The sequence below is a fragment of the Leptopilina heterotoma genome, unplaced genomic scaffold, assembly GCF_015476425.1.
Source record: "Leptopilina heterotoma isolate Lh14 unplaced genomic scaffold, ASM1547642v1 Lhet_6, whole genome shotgun sequence".
In the NCBI taxonomy this organism is placed as follows: domain Eukaryota; kingdom Metazoa; phylum Arthropoda; class Insecta; order Hymenoptera; family Figitidae; genus Leptopilina; species Leptopilina heterotoma.
The window spans coordinates 2,870,087-2,894,953 of record NW_025111137.1 but is presented as its reverse complement, the minus strand read 5'-3'; the positions used below and the strand labels follow the sequence as shown (position 1 = coordinate 2,894,953).

Below are 24,867 nucleotides of genomic sequence, written 5' to 3'. Positions count from 1 at the left end.
CACTTTTTGTAGCTCTTGCTACTATCACTCTTGTAAAACCGACGTCTGGGTTGACCTCCTAGAGAAGTTTACTTAAAATGTTAGAATACGTTAATCCTTGGCCGACTCGAATCAGCATAGTGGTTCGCTTCGTCCCTACCAGCTATGGTTCGAGTCTCCTCTGGACTGCCACCCTCACTCCTTCGTTTCTGAGCATCTCTAAAGACGCTTTTGAGTTTGCGCTTATAGTGGCGCTCCCTCTCCTCCTTCTGTTCTTTGCGGTTAACCTCTGCACCAATGAGAACGCATGCTAAAACGTAATGCGTGCGCAGATCGCTTCGCTCTGGGGTCCTAATGGCGAGTGATCAACTATCCGTGAGGCCGCTTCTTATATACTCGCCCGGCATAACAAGTCACGTGATTGGTCGTTCGCGAACTGGTGGGGCGATTTGTTTCACGACTGTGGCAACGTGGTGGGAGCGACTCGGTTGTGCGCCTACTCCATATTCGTTACTTCTAACTCACGATTATCGATCCTCGTATTTCCAATTTTTGTAACTTTCTTCACACAGTATCGACGAGGGATATTGCGTTCTATATAAATCTAAAGTTTTTTCGTTAGCGTTTTCTTTGTGACTTATTTTTGAGTCCTTCACCTATAACTTTCATAAGACTAACATCTTTTTTATTTCATAGAGTCACATAAAATAGTTTCGAATGATCCATAATTTTTTTTCCATATATTTATTTATAAGGGAATGTACCATCTAAAATCCGAAACATAAGAAGAATTTATTAAATACACAAGAAGGTGTAAAGAGAAAGAGAGAGATGAAAGGATGCAAGAATAACAGTTGGCGCGACTTCTGCTTCCGCTCTAGTAATAAAATCTTTTGATTCAGTGAACTCGAATTCAAATAACCTTCTCTAATTTGGCAGAAGAGTCAGCTGCAATAATCGAAACCTTTTATGAAATTCCTGACACGTTCTGTTCGTTGTTAAATGTTAATGAGTTCTATACGCATTTCCCAAATTCAGATTCACTGTATATAATCACTTTAATAGTCGCTTTTCATTTTGGAATGTCTAAATTCATTATTAATTTTACCTTCGGTTTGTTTCTAAATAACTGATGGAAAAATAAATAATTTTAATCAACATTCCAACTGGAAATTGTAGGGCAGACGCTGCAAGTGTCATCATCAGGTTTTTGTTTCGAAGAATTGATAAATTTTTGTCTATTTTGAAATGTTCTTAGAATATCTCTAGGACGACTTTTAGACAATGTTCCAGAAACGATTACGTACCAATTGGCACGTAATTTTTTACTGTTAACTATTATTAATTTTCTTTTCTTCTTTGCCCAGAAATTCTGCTCTTTTTGACATCACTTCTAATCTAAATATGGCTTATACGCCTACTGTTCTGGCACTTTGGATGATTTTTCTTAATTACCCTTTAGACTACCAGAAGTTAAGAGAGCTTTCTTGACAGCTCTCCTAATCTGAAGCTGACTTGTACTTTCTTATACCCATTTCTGATTGTCGCTTCATCATCCATAGCAAGTTTTGTCTTTTCGTTCTTAACAAACTCCTAAAGGTTTTTCACCCCTTATTCCACTGACAAATTCACTTTCTTTTGGATAACGCAAAACTTAATCATCTTTGCAATCTTTTCTCCAGTCCTTTGAAGACAATCTGCTTCTTATTTTCACAACTTGGCACAGGATGATTCCAAAACTATTTGAATAGGCAAATGTAGCTTCATTTCTTCTCAACGATTTCTCACAATTCCGTCAAACCTATTTTACAATAAAAAATTATTTTCCCAACCGTAACGAATATAATCAATACGATGATTGGAAGGAATTGTTCTTGAAAGTTATACAAAAAAAATACCACATGTTTAATCAAAACGTCAATAAGTAATATAATGAAAAATCAATTTATCTCCCGGAAGAGACGGTATGTCGATAATCGAAAGAGTACACGCCGACGACAACGTAGATGACAATACAAAAGGTGCATACAGTAGAAAAATCAATGGAAGCGTTGGCCGAGTATTATAATGTCACGCACATGTTCATATATACAATTACACAAATTGGAATCATTACTCGACAAAGCATATTATCACAAACACAATTATCCTTCAAATAATATGTACGTACACAAATACATAAACGTAACATCTACAATAACTGGAATTCATACGGAATTGGATTAAGGATTTTTTCGAAGCCAAGGAAGAAACTCGCATCTAAGGCCCAAAATAATAAGAGTTTGTAGCATGGGCATGAGTGTGTCTATCCGTCGCTATTTGTTTTTATTGTGTTTTTTTACCATTATACAAACTATAATATATAACCCTTATATAATAATATAATCATAAATATTAAATATTTTATGATATTGCTACATATTTTATGCAGGTAATAAAAATAATATTGTCAGGAAAAGTAATAGGCAAAAATCCCACTTGAAAATATTGGAAAATCTTTTGTTGAATGGTTAATTAATTATTAATAATTAATTACTAAAAAGCCATAAGAAATTTCTAAGGAAATTATAATTTTGAGATCTCTAGAGAATTCTTGGCGAAAATTTCACGAGAGACATTTGACAAAATTTTGGAAAAATATTTTCACGTTGGATTTTGTAATTTTTTGTTTTTGTTTTGTAATTGTAAATACATGTTATACACAAAATATGCCTAGCTTATGTGCACGCTTTTTAAAAAGGGCTGAAACACTGTTAAAAAAAAAGGTGTCGGTGTAAAAATCGGCGTAAATCAATGTTCCACCTTTTAGAGGAAATGCATGTCCTCCATTATTTTTCATTATTGAAAATTGTGGCGTTGACTAAATATTCAGTTGATCTCGGATGCAAATTCTTTTCATCTTCATTTATTTTTTTAAATTATATATTTAATTTCGGAAAACTTGACTCTATCCGTTGCCCATCTTTGCCAGACTCTTCCAATAATTAATTGTTTATCTAAACTGAAGTTTAAAGTCCAATTTCGTTTGTTTATTTTACGTTTATTTATTTAGAAGTATTAAAATGAGAATAAAGAAAAATAACTCCTATATTTTTCTGTGATGATAATAAAAGTATTTTTTTATACATTTTCTCAATTTTTATTTTCTGTTTAGAAAAATCAATGCTATCGTAAAATATAATAGAATTATTAAATCCATAGGGAAATTTTTCTCTGTATAATTTAAAAGTCTCGTGAAAAGAAAATTGAATTTTCAGCAAGGTCACAATTTGGAACTATTCATCTCAAAACAAGCACAAAGCAAGAGGAGGAGGAGGAGGAGGAGTAGTGATGTAGAATTTTACATACATGCATAAATATATTTATATGTGCGTGTGTGTATCTCCACAAGCCATAACCCCTTTCGTAAATACAACTGTTTGTTAAGTCAAAATATTGCATTTGAATTCAAATGTATAAACCTGAAAATAGCATTGTGTGGTAACGTCAAAGCAGGATGACGACCTCACAGGGGTCTCAAACAACCGACCAGCTTTCAAGTTTTATTGCATCGTCGTTGCACTCAAATCCAGAGGCATTGCTTCAAAACTCGTAATTCCCTGCTTGCTAATCAAATTGTCCCCTAACTGAAAGATAACAATGGTACATTTGTTTTAAAATTTTTATTACCCTCCTTCTTTACACCGGAAGGTGAAAATTTATTAACTCAATAAAAATTATTACATTTAATAATTGAGAATAAATTTTTCATTTCCGCATCTTGCTTTGTGTTAAATTTGAGAAATTAATTTTTCATTTTTACAATTGTCATAAAAAAAAATACTGTTTTCAATGAAAAATGTTTTTCTAATTTCTCCTAAATTCCAATTTCACAGTGATCTGCGCTCAAGGATTAATTGCCAAGGACAAGAGTGGAACATCTGATCCTTATGTCACAGTTCAAGTGGGAAAAGTGAAGAAAAGAACGAAAACCATGCCACAAGAATTAAATCCCGTTTGGAACGAGAAATTTTACTTGTGAGTTATTATTATAGTTTGGTCAAAAGAATTTGAAAATTGAAAAAAATTTTTACTATATTTTTTGCAAAATTTGTGTCTAAAAATATTTTTAATCGTTAATTCTTTTTTTTTCATGTGAAATAGCGACATTTTTTGAAATCAAATGGATCGTGAAATATTTAAAGAGAATGGCTTTCGAACATTCCGAATCATCCAACTAAAATGTAAAATCTCTTTATTGAATACTGAATACTAAAAAATTTCAGGAATTCTTATACATAAATACGCTTTTACATTTCAATTCATTTTTTCAATTGAATAAAAAAACGATATAAAGAATATTGATGTAATTAAAAGTCATAATTTAATTTAAACGAAAAATTCGGGACTTTAAATAGGAGATAGATTATATAATTTAATTCCATCTTTCATTTTTACTTTTGCTTTCAATAATTGCAGATATTTTAATTCTCTCCTTCATCTTTGTAGATTTTGATTTTTGATTTAATTTTTCTTTTCCTGTTCATTTTGATTTTTATTTTTACAGATTTAAATTTTCTTTGATAGATTTTGATTTTATTTTTCATCTTTATTTTCATTTTCACTTTGACTTTTATTTAAATAAGATTTTCATTTACTCTTTCACTTTCATTCATTTTTTTTTCATTCAAATTAAAGGGAAAGTCAAAATTAAATTACATAATTAAATTCCGAGGGGTGGGTTTAAGTAACTTTCACTTTCAATTTCCTGTAAAATTTCTCACTTTCACTCAAAATATTTTCACTTTTAATTTCATACAAAAATTCTCACTGTTACTACTCAAAAAAATTTTAATTTTCCTTCAAAATTTTGGAAGCAAAGGTGATAATGTTTTAGGAAAAATAAAATTTTTTCAATAAATGTTAAAATTTTGAAATTAGGAAATGAAAAGGAGAAAGCTCAAAACGAAATTACAAAAAGTAAACCTCCTGGGACATATTCTTTAATTTAAAAGTCACTCTAAACTAAAAATGAAAATGCATTCAATTTGTGCTGACAAAATTTTTTAATTTTTCAAAGAACAAGCAAAAATTCTCATCATCTTTTTAAAACAGAAAAAAAAAATACTAAATTACTATTTTCCAGCGAGTGTCACAATTCGTCAGATCGAATAAAAGTTCGAGTGTGGGACGAGGACAATGACCTAAAATCAAAATTGAGGCAAAAGCTAACTAGGGAAAGTGACGATTTCCTGGGTCAAACGATCATTGAAGTACGAACGTTGAGCGGTGAAATGGACGTGTGGTATAATTTGGAAAAACGAACTGACAAAAGTGCAGTCTCAGGTGCAATCAGACTTCACATAAGCGTTGAAATTAAGGGCGAAGAAAAAGTGGCACCTTATCACGTTCAATATACATGTCTTCATGAGAATCTCTTTCACAGTCTATGCGAGGGAAATAGTGGAATGGTCACATTACCCCAGGCAAGGGGCGATGACGCATGGAAAGTGTATTTTGATCCACCTGGCGAGGAACTTGTCGATGAATTTGCAATGCGTTATGGAATTGAAAGCATTTATCAAGCGATGACGTAAGTTTCATTTTCAGGGTTGCAACAAATATTTAATTTTATTTTTCCCGAATTTCCAGACAAAATTTTCAATTTTTCCCTGAACCTAAAAAATATTCGGATTCACTCGAAAAATTATTAGATACTCAAAAAAATGTTCTATTACATTTATTTACAAATTTCTTTAATTGTAAAATTATACGAAAACATATTCATGTTTTCGTATAATTCTTTTTTTTTAAATATAATTAATTATAATTTCTTTTTTTCTTTTTTTTCGTATACTTCTTTTTTAAATAAACATTTAATCATTATTATTTTTCCGTAAGAATTAAAACTCTTAAAAACATTCAAATTCAAACCTTTTTGAAATTCAATAACTCATAAGAATATTATTACAAAACATGAAGAAGGCAATCACTCCAAGTCGAAGACTCGGAGTGATCGCCTTCATGTTTTGTAATAATTTAAATTACCATAAAACTTTTCAAAAAAAACTTAATTATTTATAAAAATTCTAATAAAATCCTTTTCAAGAATTCAATTATTTTTAAAAGTCGTAAAATTTCTCACAAAAAATCAGTTATTTAAAAAAAATTTAATAATATTATTTGTTCCAAGAATTCAATTAATTTTAAAAATAATTAATCGATTATTCAGTAAATCATTTTTAAATTAATTTTTATTAGAAAATTCGAGAAGAATTCAATTATTTAAATTAAAAAATAAATAATTTATTAAATAATTAAATTTTTGTTAAAATTGAATTCTCATAAAAAATTTTATCAACAATTTTTTAAATAATTGAATTCTTGACAAATTTTAATAAAATTTTTAAGAATAATTACATTTTTCGAGGAATTCGATTAAAATTGTATCAAAAATAATTAAAATCCTGAGATGAGTTTTATTATTTGTAAAAATTTATTTATTATTATTATTATTATTATTTATTATTATTTATTTATGTGTAAAATTTTCCTAAGAATTTTATTATTTATAAAGATACTTGAAATTTTGACAATAATTTTTTTTTAATTTTTGAACATAATTGAATTTCTGTGAAGAATTTTATTACTTTTGAAAATAATTGATATTTTTCGAAAAATTTTATGAAATTTTGTACTTTAAATAATTGAATTGCTGTAAAAAATTTTATTAATTATGAAAATAATTGAATTATTTCGAAGAAATTTTATGAATTATGAAAATAATTGAATTATTTCGAAGAAATTTTATGAATTATGAAAATAATTGAATTATTTCGAAGAAATTTATTACAAATTTTGTAAATAATTGAATTCTTGTGAAATTTTCCAAGATACTTGAAATTTTTGGCGATTTTATTTAAATTTTCGAACATAATTGAATTTCTGTGAAGAATTTTATTACTTTTAAAAATGATTGAATTCTTCCAACGATTTTTTTTCAAGTTTATAAAAATAACTGAATTTCTGTGAAAAATTTTATTACTTTTCTAAAAATAATTGAATTCTTGAAAAGAACTTTGTTAAATTTTTTTTAAATAATTGAATTCTTGCGACGAATTTTATAAGAATCTTTTTAAATAATTGATATTTTTTGAAAAATTTTATGAAATTTTGTATTTTAAATAATTGAATTTCCGTCAACATTTTATTGTTTATGAAAATAATTGAATGATTGCGAAGTTATTTATAAAAACATTTGTAAATAATGAAATTCGTGTTAAATTTTTGATTATTTCTTGCAAATAACTATATTTCTGTGAAGAATGTTATTATTTATATAAATAATTGAATTCTTGCAACAAATTTTATTTCAGTTTATAAAAATAATTGAATTTGGGTGAAGAATTTTTGTTATTTATAAAAATAATTGAATTCTTGAAAAGGACTTTGTTAAATTGTTTTTAAATAATTGAATTCTTACGACGAGTTTTATAAAAAACTTTTTAAATAATTGTTATTTTTCGAAAATATTTATGAAATTTTTAAATTTTGTATTTTAAATAATTAAATTCCTGTGAAATTTTCCAAGAATTTTATTAAAATTATTAAAACTAATTGAATTTCAGAGAAGATTTTTATTATCTATAAAAATAATTGAAACTTTGACGAGAATTTTAAAAAAATTAAAAATAATTGAATTTCTGGAATCATTTGTAACTTTTCTAAATTCATTTTTTCTTATTATTTTTAATTAAAATTCTTCTATAAATTTAGTATTTATAAAAATTGTAAAAATTATTCTCTAAATAAATTCTAAATAATAATTTTCTGATAGGGTAAGTGCGGGTATAGTCGGACAGTACTAGTAGTCGGACACTTTCGTGTTTTTTGTCAAATAAATAATAATGCATTGTGATAATTACTTTAAAAAGTATACTAGACGAATGTGTGAAGTTTATATTTTATTAAAATAGTGTTATTTTCGAAAATAATTAAACAAGAAATATTTTATTTAATGTTTTAAAAATCATGGTGTCCGACTATAGATACAACCATTTTTGAGTAGCGCGATGAGTGGCACAAAGTTTTGTTGATAATTAATCATAAATATTAAAACTTATAGGGTTTAAATATTATATTAATAACTTCTAATTTGCTTTAATTCCATTTTCCAGCAGATAGCAATTAAAAAATTATCTGTTTTACTTTATAAATCCAAAATATCTGACAGATGTCCGACTATAGAAACAAGGGGAAAAAGTGTCCGACTACTAAAGCATTCGTAATTTTTTATTAAAATGTTTATATTTTATTAAATACTCAACTATTTGTAACAAATTTATATGATTTTTAATCCTGAAGAACTCCTTTAATTAATAATGTGCTTATAAACACAGTAGATATTTGCTATTTCAAGAAAAAAAGCATAATTTAAGATTGTATCCTTAAGTGTCCGACTACTAGTGCATTTACCCTAGTTCTTCAAGAATTAAGTTATTTAAAAAGAAATTATTGTCAGAAATACAAAAAAAATTGAATATTTTGTATTAGAATTCGTAGTAATTTCATAGTTTATGAGGCAAACAAAAAAAAAACATCAAAATTCAGAGTTTTCTAATGAATTTTAAAAATTCAATTTTTTCCAGTACTTTTACTGAAAATCCCTGACTTTTCCCTAAATTCCCTTATTTCCCTGACCTGTGTCAACCCTGGTTTTTCCATGTGAAAAGAAACAATTTTCAAGTAGGAAAATATAAAATAAGAAAATAAATTATAAATTAAAAAAAATAAATTTTTAATTTTCTTCAACTTTTTGTAGTTTTTTTGCTGATGATTAATTAACTCAATTATTCAATTAAATGGATTTATAGTAATTTTGAATTATTCGATTAAATGGCTTTAATAATTAAATTTACCGTTTAGTAATTTTTACTTTGTAGTAATAAATATAAAATTTTTTCCAGTCACTTTCATTGTCTTTCAACAAAGTACCTTTGTCCGGGTGTACCGGCAGTGATGTCAACACTTTTAGCAAACATTAATGCCTACTATGCTCATACAACAGCAAGTTCTGCCGTCTCAGCCAGTGATAGATTTGCCGCCAGTAACTTTGGGGTGAGTTTATGTTTATACAGAATATGGTCAAAGCATTGCTCAACAGAGAAACGTTTCTGCAATTTCCTCAAAAGCTAAATAGCCATTTGTTATCCGAGAATACGAATCTTTCAACTTTTTTCACATTTTTCAACCAAAAACAAAAACCTTCTATAGAAACATCAAATTTATTTATGGGGAATAATTTCTCTTCTATTATTGACATATCCAGTATATTCTAATTATACACCTCAATGTCACCATTTTTACTCATTTTTTACAATTTTTGATTCTTGTAAATCATCATTTATTCTCCCATCTATTAATCATTCTCCCATTTCTTGTTTTTTCTTTTCAAAAGAACATTTTTTCACACTTTTTGAAATATAAAAGTACGCGAATAATTGAGAGATAAAATTATAAAATATTAACAAAAGATAAAGGATTATTTGCACTAAAATGAAATTAAAAATATGAAGAGAAAATTATTTTTTTAAATTTCCATTTTACAGTCTATCATTAAAGTTTTACGGAAAAAAAACTTGTATATATATTTGACCTGGGTTATAAAATCACTCACTCTCCGGTGTAATCCTTATTAAGTTAGTAATAAGGATCGATATAAAATTATATAGTCGAGAATATAATGCGAAGATGATTCAGGTCCACTATATTCATGTTACACGCAAGATCACAAGCCCTTAGAGTATAAATTTTCCCGATTGTATATGATCAAGTTTCAATATTATTCTCTGTATACTTCGTTAATCATTTATTTTTACATAGTGAATTGATAATAATTACATGAATTGATATAATGTATAATTATCAATTTACTTTGTGTATTAATTTTCTTATTTCATAATCATTTTTCTGAAACAAGAGGTCAGTTTATAAATTTTAAAAATCAGGTGCGAATTTCAATTGATGATTGAAATTAATCTTTCCTTTTAGTAACAATTTCACTTGTAAATCCTCGAGAAATAAAAAAAAGAGTAAAATACGTCTAGCTTTGAAATATCTTCTCCATTCTCATTTGCAAGAGCCGAGATGAGTCTTTCATTTTACAATATTATTCACCTTTTTATTTCTCGCGCCTTCGGGCACATTTGCATTTTATAATATTAAAAGTGGCAGTGTGAAATTAAAACATGGATTTTACGCTTTAAACTATACGAGCACATATATATATATATATATATATATAAATATACACGGAGACTTGGTATAAATTTTATATTGAGATAGCCTCACGTTACTGATCTTTATCCACTTATTCGAATCTAGTGTCTTGCGCGTGAACTAATAATGTTAAATTAACGACAGAATACAATATCGCGTGTACGTTCAGAAAAATAGTGGATGTTCGTGAATAGAAATACTATTGTCTGATCTTGTGTTCTATGTAGTGACTTCGTTGTAGAGAATTTTAAAATTCTCTAATGTACAATGACGCAAAATATACTTATGCGTAAAGAAAAATCATTTATAATCTATAATTAAAAATTTAGAAAAATTAACATCGGATTTGCATGCAGCAACTCCAAAAACCTTTAAGTATAACTTTTTGTCAAATGTAATGAATTTTTTAAAAATTTGCCTGCCATATTGAATCCGACATTTTGAATTTCGAAAAACAGACCTCCAATTCATGATCAGCGTTAGCAAAAACCCCTGAATAATAATTTTCCCACCATTTCGGATTCGCTAATTTGAACTTCGAAAAACAGTTCTCGAATTCAGTGATCAGTGCGTTAGCATTAATAAATTTCCCTCCATGTTTGTTTCACCATTTTAAATTTTAAAAAACTGCTATCGGATTTGTTAACATTGACCTGGAAAACCCCCGAGTAATAGATTTCCAGAGAATCCACTAAACCTTTATAAAATTTGTTCTCCATATTGGACCCGCCATTTTGAATTTTGAGAAACAGTTATCAGATTCGTAAGCAGTGACACAAAAAATCCCTGGGTACCGAATTCCACGCGAATGTAATCAATCATTAAAAATTTTACCTCCCTTTATGAATCCGCAATTTTTGATATCAAAAATTAAGTGTAAAATTACAAATAAACATTGTTTAACAACATTTTTCCTCATTTTTATTTATATTTTCCAGAAAGAGAAATTTGTCAAACTACTGGATCAATTGCACACATCGTTGAGAATCGATCTTTCAATGTATCGCAACAATTTCCCAGCGTCGAGTCAAGAGAAATTAATGGATCTAAAAAGTTCAGTGGACCTTCTAACAAGTATCACATTCTTCCGAATGAAAGTTCAAGAACTCACGAGTCCACCACGTGCAAGTACAGTTGTAAAAGATTGTGTCAAAGCATGTCTTCGTTCAACATACGAATTTCTCTATGGAAATTGTTACGAGCTTTATGCACGTGAATTTCAAGTTGATCCAAGTGAGGCGAAACGTGATCCCGAGGAACGTGGTCCTGGCGTTGAATCACTTGATTTTTGGCATAAATTAATTGCACTTATTGTCTCAGTAATTGAGGAAGATCGTACAAGTTATGCACCTGTTTTGAATCAATTCCCACAGGAATTGAATATTGGACAATTGTCAGCAGCAACAGTTTGGTCATTGTTTGCAATGGACATGAAGGGTTCATTGGATGAGCATGAGCAAGTGAGAAAGTGCAAATCATCGGCGTATATGAATCTACATTTCAAGGTGAAATGGCTCTATACGAATTATGTTCTCGATGTGCCTCCCTTTAAAGACGCTGTACCAGAATATCCAGCTTGGTTTGAACCTTTTGTTATGCAGTGGCTCAATGAGAATGATGACGTTTCTTTGGAATATCTTTACGGGGCCTTTAGTAGAGACAAAAAAGATGGGGTAAGTCTTTTACTCTCCACACTGATTCCGTAATTTTATAACAAAAATTTAGTGACATACGAATTTGTTCCTTCCAGTTCCAAAAAAGCAGCGAGCATGCACTTTTCAGCGTTTCTGTGGTTGACGTTTTCACACAATTAACTCAGTGCTTCGACGTCGTGTCCAAATTAGAATGCCCGGATCCTGAAATCTGGAAGAGATATATGAAAAGATTCGCTAAAACAATTGTCAAAGTTTTAGAAGCGTACGCAACAATTGTCAAACAAGAATTTCCTAGTCATCTCAAAGACGAGCGAATTGTAAGTACCATCCACTTTCCAAAAAATGAAAAATAATTACAGAACAGTATATTTGTTTTCTAAGGATAGAAACAATTATCTAATTGTCTTTCTAATTACAGGCTTGCATTCTGATGAACAATATTCAACAACTGAGGGTACAATTAGAGAAGATGTTTGAGTCAATGGGTGGAGAGAAATTGGAGCAAGATGCATCAGATATACTGAAGGACTTGCAACAACAATTAAATGGAGCCTTGGATGATCTCGCTGTACTCTTTGCAAAGAGTCTTGAACCAAGAATAACAGTATCCGTCCGAGAACTTGGAGACTTACTGCTATCAATAAAGGGTGGTGGACAAATAAATCAAGCAAATCAGAGAAATAATATTGGTAACGTTAGTGTCGAAGCTGACGAAGTATTGAGACCATTAATGGATCTACTCGACGGAAGTTTGTCACTTTATGCCCAGTCTTGTGAGAAGACTGTACTCAAGAGATTGCTCAAGGAATTATGGAAGATCGTTATGAGAATTCTTGAAAAAACTGTCGTCCTCCCGCCAATGACTGATAAGAGTGTACGTATTTATAAAGTTTTCTGCATCTCCCATTAGAGAATTGAAATTAGAAATTTAAATTAGAATTAAAATTAAAAAGGGACCGCAAAAAGTGCGTTTTTTTGTACATCGACAATTATCACTAAATGTACGTAAAAAAAATTCGTCCAAGCATATTCTTAAACTGCGTGAATAAGATAAGATAAGAATATGCTTGAATGAATTTTGTAATGTACGTTTAGTGATAATTGTCGATGTACAAATAACGTGCACTTTTTGCTGTCCCTCTTTCAAAAATTATAATTAAAATAACGTACTTTGATAGATGATGCTCAAGAATCTGACCGACAATGCAAAGAATTTAGCGGCGAATGCAAAGATCGAGGATATGTCGAGGCTATTCAAGAATCACATGGCAGGCAAGCCAGACGTGAAAGGAGCATTCAGTGGTGTTATGGTTTGTTCATTTTCCAATTTCAGTATTTTTCATTACAAAAGGTCTCGAAATTTTTGATACTCGTCGTTGACAAATTTCAGGATATCTCAAAGGAGGTGGAAAAGAATTTATCGCCGAAACAGTGCGCAGTCTTGGATGTTGCCTTGGATACAATTAAAAATTACTTCCACGCTGCTGGCAATGGTCTAAAGAAGACGTATCTGGAAAAATCACCCGAATTACAAAGTCTTCGATATGCCTTGAGTTTGTACACACAAACAACGGACACACTCATTAAAACCTTTGTCACAACTCAAATCCTTCAGGGTAAGTGTATTATTTCAAAAATAATTTACAAAACAAAAATAATCATCAAACCCAAAGGCACTCAAACAATAGATCTTCAATCACTTTTCTTAGATTTCAATAAGGTAGATAGTTTCTTTAAAAAAAAATCATTTAAATATTATAAACACTAGTTTCTCTATTGTTTCAATTACTCACAAAGAAACATTTTTTTGGAATATCATTAAAACTAAAGAATTAGGAGCAAACAAAAAGTTTTCTGCTAATAGTTGAGTATAAAACGCGGTAAATATTACAACATATAATGTAAAATTGTTAGTGCCTCTGAACGATGCGACAACAATGAATCAACGTCAGCGCTCGATGAGCAGTGAAAGGGGTGACGAAGGAGAGGGACTCGAGGGTATGGAAAGCCTCGAGGAACCTCTTCGCCAGAGCAAGCCCCCTCTCCGTCGGGAGAGTCGTCAAGGTACCAGAATAGTTTTGAGTGAAACTGATAAGAATCGAGCTCTGCTCTCTTATTCTGAACTTAGATATACATATATACTACTATAGGACGTAGTTGACTGTTTGTTGCATTTTATCGAGACGTCTTTTTGGTTTTATTTCTTAAATTTGAAATTTCAAATACAGTCTCATTAAAATTGCTTTATAATAATTGTATTTAATTAATGACGACAATTACTGACATCACTGACCACTGCAAAAAATTGAAAATTAAGGAACTAGTCTAAAGACGTCTCGACATGCGATAGTCATTCTAGGTGCTGCTGCTATATTGTCGCTAATGATGCTATTGCTGCTATATCGAATAACCTTTGCTGATCCACGCAATATATATTAACATCCAGTTTTATGAGAACAAATTTTAATATGTTTAAACCCACAGACACCCTCTCAAAGAAACACTAGAATGTTTATTCAAAATTTGCCAATTTAACACAATTGCAAGTCCATCATTTTTATGGTGAATAATATTTTCAGCATCCAGTGTGTGTGTATCACTAATTTTAAATACTTTTTGTAAATGATCTAATATACCATAACCAGAAACCCGAAACAGAAATTTAATCCCCGTGGGCATGAGGATATGGGTTGTCTTTAGGATGTCCATGTCCTAAAGAGGTCTTATTTCTTAAAGATATCATCGGTTGTCTTTAAGACATAATGTGTCTTTGGAACACTCTTTAAACTGGACATGGACGTCTTCAAGAATATCTGTGTCTCCGTACACAATGGGCTACTCTATTAGTATTAATTTCTAAGTTGTTATCAACTTGAAAGTGATTGTTTAAGAATTTTAAAAAATAAATGTAACTGTATTCCTGCATCTTATTTAATATACGTGGATTACATCGATTAATCAAAATGTAGTTTGGAAAAAAGAATTAAAGAACATAAAAACAGAAAGATTGAAACTGTTGTAAACGAACATCAGTCTGTACCTAATCATTCGTTAAATTTCAATGACGTTGAGATTTTAGATTTAGAGTATAATTATAAAAAAAGAGTTTAATTTTTGACTATCCAGTTCGCCAAGGGTCATAGGTTGCCTTTAAGATATCTTTAGAATGTCCACTTTTGTTAAAAATACTTCCTTAAGATTGGCAATCATAGATTCCCTTTAAGATATCTTAAGGATGTTCACTTTTGTTAAAAATACTTTCTAAAGACTATATAGGTCAGAAAGTTGTCTTTAGATAAGAGAATCTTAAAATTTCTCCTAAAATACTCTAGAACTAATTACAGAATTACTGTCATTATGCGAAAGTAAGTTTTATGCAGGACAGACCTAAGGTGTCTGTAGGACATCTTTTAGAAGATGTCCTAAAGATTTCATAAAAAAATTTCATATCCCCGTGGCCAATGAACATGTTCTAGAGAAAAATCATCTTAATCCAAAAAGTATTCAGAGATAAAATATAATATCCATAGTTTTTTTGCTTTAAATAGTAGAGTAAATAGAGACCTAGCGAAAATTACAGACCTAGTTCTTTTTATATCTACATTCGCAGAAAAATGCCTATATTGCAAACTTTTTTTTACAGAGTATTCTAGAATTTCAAATTATTTTCTGTTAGCCCAAGAAGCACTTCGAGTTTAGGCTGGTAATTACACTTTGATAGCCAGGCTTCAACTGAAAAAATGTTGTTGTCAAATAATGTGCTTAAATCCTGTTGCCGGAGCATGTGCGCTTTGATAATATAATTACTAGGGAAAAATTCTTGTAACCATAGAGACGCTTCTGTATATTATAGTTAATCTCCGCAAAGCATTTGGCTTCGCGTAGTCAAACCCGTGTTAAGATAGCTAGACTATCCTTGATCCGGAGGTAAATCACTCCACTCCCAAAATTGCATATGCTTTTGAGATAATTTCGCAGAAGGTTAAAGTCTTAGATTAGATTACTCAGGGAACTCCTGTATTGAAATTATCAAAACAAAGAGCAAAGATTACAATTCCTTAAAGAAGGCATAGTAAAGTCTACAAATCTCAAGAAATAGATTATCTTCATAATGTCAGGTTAAGGAGTACCATGGTCTTCGTAAATAATAAATATACGTTGGGTTGGGACGGTAATTCAATTTACAATATCATATAAAATTTACCCATCATTTCTGAACATTATTTGAATACTCCTATCAGTTTAGTTTGAGTAATTAACGGGCTTGAATCCCGTTGCAGTCTATAACCCAAAATAATCCTATTTAGACTATTTTACACAATAATTATATTATTAACGCATGTAGTCTACTTTAGCACTACTTTGAGCCAAAAACGTAGAACAATTTATTAGAGTATTTCTTTCTAGTTTATAGTTCTAGAAGATGGTACATTGAAAACTACAATTGCAAAGATAAAGCGCAAAATCAATTTCTATGATTATCTAAAAAAAATTTCTATACTTGCAGATACCGCTGGTTCTGATGAAGGTTCCGTGGGTGAAGTAAGCATTCAAGTAGATCTTTTCACACAACCTGGTACAGGAGAACAGAAAGTTAGCGTAAAAGGTAATTTTTAAAAGTTAATTTAATCATTTCAAATTATTCATTACCCATGAATATTTAATTATAAAACTGTATTTAATATTAATAATTATACTCATCCTATCGATGATTTACAGTTGTTGCTGCGAATGATCTAAAATGGCCCGAGTCAGGTGGAATGTTTAGGCCATTTGTTGAGGTCAATTTGATAGGTCCACATCTAGCAGACAAGAAGAGAAAGCACGCCACCAAGTCTAAGAGCAATAACCTGTCACCGAAGTTTAACGAAACCTTCCACTTGTAAGTACTATAAGTTTCATAATCGCCTCAAATGAATAATGAATCGTGACCTTCACAAACTTTGATACTATAATTCAAAGTACTGTTTATCCATTCATGTTGCGATCCTACCTTCGGGAATAATAACTACTACAACACTTCTTGTTCTTATTGTTCCAAACTAAAGCGTTAATATTAACTGGAATAAATTAACTCTTGAATTAGTTTTTAAATAATTGAAAATGATAACAATATTACGTCTAAATTTTTATGGTTTCTAATCTCCTTTAATTCCTCATTTTAAAGTATTTTTTAAGTGGAGTTAATTTTTTATATTTTTCTACTAGAAGAATAAAATGTCTAGAGTTTTAATTATAAAAAAATTTTATCAAAAAATATATGAGTCATTGAGATGACGTCTTAGGAGGAAACATGAAGTTTGGAAGCCAATATTCCGCAAATAAACTTCGATTGGAAACTAGTGTTGGGCAAGAATATCGGCAGTGTCAGGATCTAATCCAATCTAATAACCGAACTCGAACTGGATTTCCCATGCGGGAAGCTGCAAGTAGGAAGTAGGATACTACTGATCGTATCCAACGTTGGTCTACCTATTTTGTACTGATTCAATAGCTCATAATTCAATAGTCCTATCGAGAGTCTTCTTCTCATCCTCAAGGGTCGTCCTGAAGACTCCCCATCCTCCGCTGCCTGCAATATGGGTGGTTGGCACCTATAATTGACAAACTTTTCCTTGTACAAAAAGCAGCTTAGATTTTTTACAGTTGGAGAACCTGTGACCGGCTTCATCACACTTAAAGCACGCAGCCTATCTGTCCTCCTTTGAGCATTTAGCTTCAATATGTCCGTATCCCAAGCATCGATGACACCGGACGACCATTACCCTTCTTTTAATTGGGCAACATATAAAGCGTTTTACGTGTCCCAATTTCTCCAGTCTGCTCGCCTCTTCCGGGTTGGTGACTACAACCGCGAGCTTCATCCCTCGGCGTTGGGCCCTAAGACCGTCATTCTCCTGCTTCCTGGCTTTTCCATCACTTCAGACCTCTGCTTCTTGGATAAGGCAATCAAAATCACGGATTGTGTAACTCTTTGATCCATCGACTGCACCTTACTCATGCTTTAAACCATCTTTGTGACCTCAGCGGTGAAAGCGTCCTTGTTGGAGTCTCCTCTGATCCTGATCAGAACATCTCCCTTCTTTGTAGCTTTTGCTGCTACTATCCTCGTATGGCTGACGTCCGGGTTGACCTCTTTGCGAAGTTTTCCCAGAACGTCAGCATGTAATGTTGTATGTTAATCAGTACTTCCGTTTCCATTGGAGGCGCATCCTCCTTCTTCCTCTTACCGGCTTGGGTAAGATTTTGTGGAGGCAAGCCGCCTCCTCCTTTCTAAGCCGCAAGCATATCTCGCGAGTCTTTTCTATCGCCTCGTCGTCGTCTACTTCAGAGTGGATAGGGGGCGATGTTCTGTAAATCTAACTTTTCCACGATCACTCGTGGCACTGCAAGAAATTGTGCGCTATCATAATCCACGCGTACTTGAGCATCAGGCCTAGGACTGATGTGGTGAGATTTCCCGTTTCCGACCTGCTAACATTGGGTACTTTCTCTGAATTTTGTGAATCCATTTTTTCTTGCTGTTTCGTTGCCCTTTAGTGAAAAGCCCCGCCACCACGGCAAGGTCTACTTAACATATCTATGATGTCAATCATGTCTGTCAGTGGATAAGAATCCACTAATCCCAGTACATCGAAGACATCAATGATGGTATCTTTCGATTCCATACTGAATGTAAAGAATCTGTTGTCCGAAATAAAGTCTTTATTAGACCAGTCCCTCACACTATCCCACACAGACTTGGAACATATCGTAATGTCCAATACTTCCTTTCTGTTAACAGTAACAAAAGTTGGTTCATTACCCTGGTTTAAAATTTCTAATTCCGTATCAATCAGGAAGTCTAAAAGTCTTCTACCTTTGTCGTTAATGTCAGTGCTACCCCATACAACATGTTGAGCATTGGCATCCCAACCCATCATTAAATGGAGACCTTGGCGTTGACAGGAATCTACCAACTTCTCTCTAGGTGGTGCGGGTTCATCCTTCGATCTCGAAAAATAGGCGAAAAGCTACTACTTCGATCATCGAATGTTTACTCACTCGCGTTCTTAGTTATTTTATTGTTGTTAATTATTTAATTTGTAAATATTTATTTGCTCATGTTTCCGAATAATATGATTGTTAATTATTGTTTCTCGATCATATTCTGGAACATTACTTCTCGATTATTATTTCACGAGTATCGTCGTACTTTATCCGGCGAGCGAATTCCCAACAAATAAAAACCTTATCATTATAACATTCGGACAGGAATTATTATACATTAAATATAATAATAACTAATAATACTTGTTTATTTGCAGCATAATTGGAAGCGACCAGACTCTGTTGGGCTATCTGGAATTGCACATATGCGTGAAGGATTATTGCTTCGCACGAGATGATCGTCTAGTGGGTGTAGCAGTGATGCAACTAAAAGACATCATGGAACAAGGCTCGTGTGCTTGTTGGTTGTCACTCGGCAGACGAATTCAAATGGACGAGACGGGTTGGACAATTCTGCGAATTCTCTCTCAAAGGAACAATGACGACGTCGCTAAAGAATTTGTCAAGCTGAAAAGCGACATTAGACAAGAAAATCCACTCCCGAATCCAACTTGAAGCGGTGAAGCAACAGACGAAGTAATTTAACAGCAGTACAACTGAATCCTTCGAGCTTCGAAAGAGCCTGAAGGTGTGAAATAAAAAGGAAAGAGGCTTTGTCCAAGTCCCTGAAGATGACTACTGGACCCGAAAGGACTGGGGGTCCTTCCAATGCACAAAGCCTTGCCAAAGAAGACTGATAAGATCCGCACTTCGAGCATCATCTTAAAAGGAAACATGTCAGCAAAACTCGGAACTCCTTAATTCCAATGTTTTTCTTCGACAAATATTTTCTACTAAAAAAAAAGGATCTTGTCCATTGACTAGTTCTTCCCACTTTTTCTACCGAGAGCTTCAAATCCAACATTTTGGAAAACAAAAGGCGCGCGAATCACCAAAAGATGAAAATAAAAAAAAGAATTTAGTCAAGACAAATTAAAATGGAGCTTCGAATTATTCTTCGTCGAGGCGCATTTGAAGAACAAAGTGTCTCACATAATACGTACACAAGAAAGGGTGAAAATACTGCTGCCAGTACGCAATATTTTTAAGGTAAAAAAAAGTGAATCTATGATCGATATAAATATAGATGATTTAAGTGCGTTGAAAATTTAATGGAGGGACATGTAATTTTCGCCACTTTCGCGAATAGTGGCGAGTGACTCGAAAACAATATAAGTAGATAATTTTAAGTAATATTAATAATAATGGGTCTTCGTGACGACTCGTTTCAAGGCACACTTATTAAAATTTAAGTATGCATCTTTTATGGATGACGATGTAATAAAATAAGGAAGTTGACGCTGAGTGTAGAATACGTTTTTGCTCATCTCTACGACCACTTCCTTGTATTAAGAAAGAATGTGTCTAATGTAGATATATGATGATGATGCGTTGTTGACGAAGAATTTTTTCTAATACAGACTAAGGTAGCATTGCGTACGACCAAATAGGCGCATCTTGGCGACACTCATGATGCGCCGCTAGTTATAATAGACATTAACAATGTAAAGAATGTTCTTATCCGTAAATAAAAAAGTATCGAGTCGAAAAGTGTGTCTGCCGCGATGAATGCAAATAACGATTTCGGATTTTTCTTTCTCTCGTACGAACGTCGTAACAATAATAAAATGTAATTTTCGAAGAATGAGTTGGTAAAGGACATCAATATATGTTTGTCCTCTTTCTTCTCTGTCGGTAACATTGACGTCGAATGTCGCAACCAGTGGCGCTATTTATACACTGGAACATTACTAATTCAACTCCATTGAATAATAATAAAAAAAATTTTAATGTATTTTATTATAATAGTGATTTAGAAAACTTAAAAACAAATTGCATGATTTGAAAGAAGAAAATCGTTGAGCAGAAAAGTTTGCAGTACTTTATTTTTAGTGAATTTTATTTATGATAATTTAGTACTTGTACAAGAATTATTATATTAAGTTTCTAATTTAGAATTGTGATTAAATTTTTATTATAAATATTTTCCTTTCATGAAAATATAATTTGAAATATGTTTATACATTTTTGAATCTTTAATAACTGTCGAAATAAAGACAAGTAAATAAATGTTCAATAGTGATTTAAAATTTTGTTTTACCCTGCACACTAAGTTTCTTTATTGGCGATGAATGGAGAGCGCCACTGGTGGCGATATTCAACTATCAGTCGAATTTAATTTTAAGGAGATTAAATATGCGTCAACGCACATTGAAAATAGTTTACATGAGAGAGGAAAGGATAGGTATATACTTTGTCCTTTTCTATCGCATAAAAATTTTACGATTTGTGTTTTCCAATGCTTTGTGCATTCTTTCAAAAAATATTTTTCTTCAAAATAGTCAAAGAGAAAAGAAAAGAGAAAATTTCTAGAAAAATATTTTGCTTTAAATTTATAATAAAAAAATTGTTTCTAAAAAACAAGTTCGTACGAGACAAAGACAAACAAAATTCACTAAATCCGAGAAACAAATGCACTCTTAATTCGATTGAATTTCATCGTTCCATCAACAATATTCCAAAATCTTTTTTATCTCAACTGAGACAAAAGATTCTTATGACTCAATCCAATTTCTACTCTGTAGTATAAAAAAAATAATTGTGTCTAGCATTTATCGTTAACGTATAATTATACGAGTCCAGCGCGGAGTATATCATTACAGACTTTACAGAACTAATACGAGCTATATCGAACATTAAAAAATATTAGTTTTCTCATTTTCACTAAATTTCTAATACTAATTTTATTCTTGTAAATATTTCTCCTAAAAATCTTCTCCCCCCCCCCCAAAAAAAAAATTCATTCGAATCTTATCATTATACTAATTTTTCTTTTGTCGTGTAAATTTTTCCTCTGCCTAAATTATGGATATAGAGATATGAAAAAAGGCTGCATTTAATGTCGATTTTCTCTCAACGTTCAAATGTAAATAAAATAATTAATTTGAAAAAAAAATTCTCTAATTTGTAAATTATATATCGATTTGACGTATTTTCTAAATGTTTGCATTTGAATGATGATAATTATCGATTTAAATTTTCTTCTTACTCTCAGCTTGGATTCTTATCTTGTAAGCTATAAAACAAAATATCTCGTGTATTCTGTGATAATTACCCCTTAAATATACACGTTAAATTCTTTGTATGTATACACATCATTCTAAAAAAAATACATGACACTGTACACTCACTTTGTACATTTGACATTAAAAAAACATTTCCATCCCAGTAGCAGGAGTATTTTTCTCTTTTAGAAAAAAAAACAACATTTTGAATCCTATATTCTATACGTATACCACCCATGATGCGATAAGAGAATGAAAACACATGGCAATGATTGAAAATACTCTGGAGGATTTGAAGAATTATTTTATTTTCCTTAGTTCTTTAATTAAATATTCTAAAAAATTAATTTTTTTCCCTGAAATGTACTTTTTAAAAAAAATTGCCTCGAAAAAGTTTCAAATTCCGCGACTTTGAAACTTAAATATACTCATCGAGTCTCCAATCTATGAACTGTAGAAAAAGCAGAAAAATTGTGGCGGGAAATTCAAATAACAATTTTACAATTCTGACATAATTGAAGAATTTAGCAAAATTTTGAAATCGAATTTACAAAATTTTCAATATTTTTGAATTCTACAATCCTCTGGAGTAATAAAAACCAAGAAAAAATGAAGAATTCTGCGAAAATAGTGGGAAAAAAAGAATTGATTATTACCCATAAAAATATACACAATTGTTGACAATACTATGCTTGAAAATCATATGGCGCGTATGTACTGTACCTAATATAAAAAAAATAATTAAAAAAAAAACAAGAGAATGCTTGTGTTTTTCGTAAATAAACTGTGACTGTGTGTTTATTAGGTATAATTAAAATGCGTACCTTGATTTTTTGTCGCTCATGGTGAGTGTTATACTATTTGTTATATTAAAGAAAGAAAAATTTTGTTTTGAAAATAAAATCATTGTCATTATACACACTTTCGAAATCTATAATAGAACCCGCAGTGTAATTGTTATCCCATACCAAACACGCACATTCAATGTACATTAACATTTACATCCATTACATACTTGAAAAAAATTTTTTTTTTTTATTTCCTTTCATTCGTTCACTCGCTCTAGAATGCTCTTTCCAATAAACTGCCCCTCTATGAAATTTATTTACTTTTTTTAAACAGAAAATATTAATTTATTTAATATTAATAAATAAATAAATAATAGAATTCATTTTTAAAAATTTGTACACTTCTTTTTAATAAGTACTTCTATCGAAAGGAATTTAAATATATTTTGTATATTCTTTTTGTTCTTATAATCAAATGAATACATATCTGTGAAAAAATATTTAATATTTTAATCTAAAATTGAAAAAAATGGTAAATTTCTATCTCTATTGTATAAATTTGTAGTTTAAAGTTTTTTACAATTTTAATTTTTAAATGCGTCTAGTTTCTCATTTTCTTTGAAAAAAAAGCAAATTGATACATTTTTTTAAACGTCAAATTAAAAATTCGTAAAAAGTAATTTTTTTAATCGAATTGTTATTTTTCTTTGCACAATTTTCAAATGAGCATGTACGAGCCAATTCGCTTCTATGTATAGTTGACGGAATGTGAATTTAATTATGTAAAATCGCAATAAATTTCATCAAATTCAAATTTTTATTTCGTTACATGTACATTAGGGGTACTTGAAAAAGAATTTATTACTTCTTATTATTGAATATATTTTCCTTTTGGTAGAAAAAGAAAAAATTGTCCTTTATTTTGAAATTTGAAAACATATTTTAAAATTATTTGTTTTCAAGTTTTTATTCAAAATAGAGGATTTAAAATTGTTTAAAAATTGAAATTAAATTTAAAAATTCTTGTTTTTTATAAAACTTGGTGTTTTTGGAATTTCCAGAAGTAGTTTTTAATTTTTTTTTGTAGTTTTCAAAAATTTTAACTATGTTTTCTAAAAATACGTCGGACATAAATTCAAGTCGACATTCTGATTTTAGAAATTGAAAATGAAAAAAAACAATGAAAATTTATAAAATCAGCAAAACTTTTAATTTTTATCGTTTATTTCACCCTAATGTACCTATTACGGAATATTTGGCAATAAGAGTGTAAAAAATTTGAATTCACAAACTTTCGAAAAATAATATACGACATATAGGACATTCATAAAATAGCAGCAAAGACTAGGAAAAAAGGACAATTTTGCTACGTCATTCGTACACATTTACTTAGATAATCGAGACTAGAAATTAGCCAAAAAAAATGTGTTAAAAAAATAAAACAAGTGTGAGTGATCGAAGGAAAGATATAGGAATAAAAAACAGAAAACCGATGGTTTCTTTAAGAATTGCAAAGAATAGAAAAATCCTCGAAGGAAATACCAAATTGCATATGAATATTTATTTTTCCGTATTTTCTTGGTTCAATGGTTAAATTTTCTTTAAAATTTATCGCAACGAAACATTTTATAAATATTCATAAATTTCTTGACGTACAAATTAAAAAATTCTTTCGTTTCCTTTTAGGATGAGTTTCACTTGTATAAGTACGGGAAAAAGAACCTTAAAGAAAATGTCAGTGCTTTTTTTATTCAGCACGGTGTTTTATTATTAAAATTGAAATATTGAAACTATGAATGTAGCTACAGGGTTTTTTTATTTCACTCAAACTGTGAGCTACCTTCGTAGTTGCAATTTCAGGAAAGAAAAAGAGAAAAGACTTTAAAAAGATGTATTAAAGAATTGTAAGAATTGAATTGTATGTGAGAAAGAAAGAAAGAAAGAAAGAAAAAAGTTGTGTGAGTTAAAGAGTATATTGCCGTTAATCATTATACTGTGCCGTGTTCCATATCATTACATCTTATGAGAAGAGAA

At 30.5% G+C, this 24,867-nt stretch overlaps 1 protein-coding gene across 11 annotated transcripts in view; it reads left to right on the top strand.

Annotated features, from left to right (window-relative positions):
- Positions 1 to 23,718, top strand: part of LOC122509186 — a 166,464-nt gene extending 142,746 nt beyond the window's left edge. For 7 of the 11 annotated variants that reach the window (XM_043623019.1, XM_043623024.1, XM_043623022.1 and 4 more), the window contains 12 exons: positions 3,855 to 3,996; positions 5,105 to 5,551; positions 8,925 to 9,075; positions 11,175 to 11,909; positions 11,987 to 12,208; positions 12,310 to 12,765; positions 13,070 to 13,201; positions 13,282 to 13,507; positions 13,806 to 13,955; positions 16,399 to 16,497; positions 16,611 to 16,773; positions 19,199 to 23,718. In XM_043623019.1, the coding sequence (XP_043478954.1) occupies positions 3,855 to 3,996; positions 5,105 to 5,551; positions 8,925 to 9,075; positions 11,175 to 11,909; positions 11,987 to 12,208; positions 12,310 to 12,765; positions 13,070 to 13,201; positions 13,282 to 13,507; positions 13,806 to 13,955; positions 16,399 to 16,497; positions 16,611 to 16,773; positions 19,199 to 19,496 (3,221 nt within the window). In that variant the 3' untranslated portion in view covers positions 19,497 to 23,718. The remainder of the gene's footprint in view (positions 1 to 3,854; positions 3,997 to 5,104; positions 5,552 to 8,924; positions 9,076 to 11,174; positions 11,910 to 11,986; positions 12,209 to 12,309; positions 12,766 to 13,069; positions 13,202 to 13,281; positions 13,508 to 13,805; positions 13,956 to 16,398; positions 16,498 to 16,610; positions 16,774 to 19,198) is intronic. The other 4 variants (XM_043623027.1, XM_043623026.1, XM_043623025.1 and 1 more) reach the window with 2 other exon arrangements.
- The last annotated feature ends 1,149 nt before the right edge of the window (positions 23,719 to 24,867 follow it).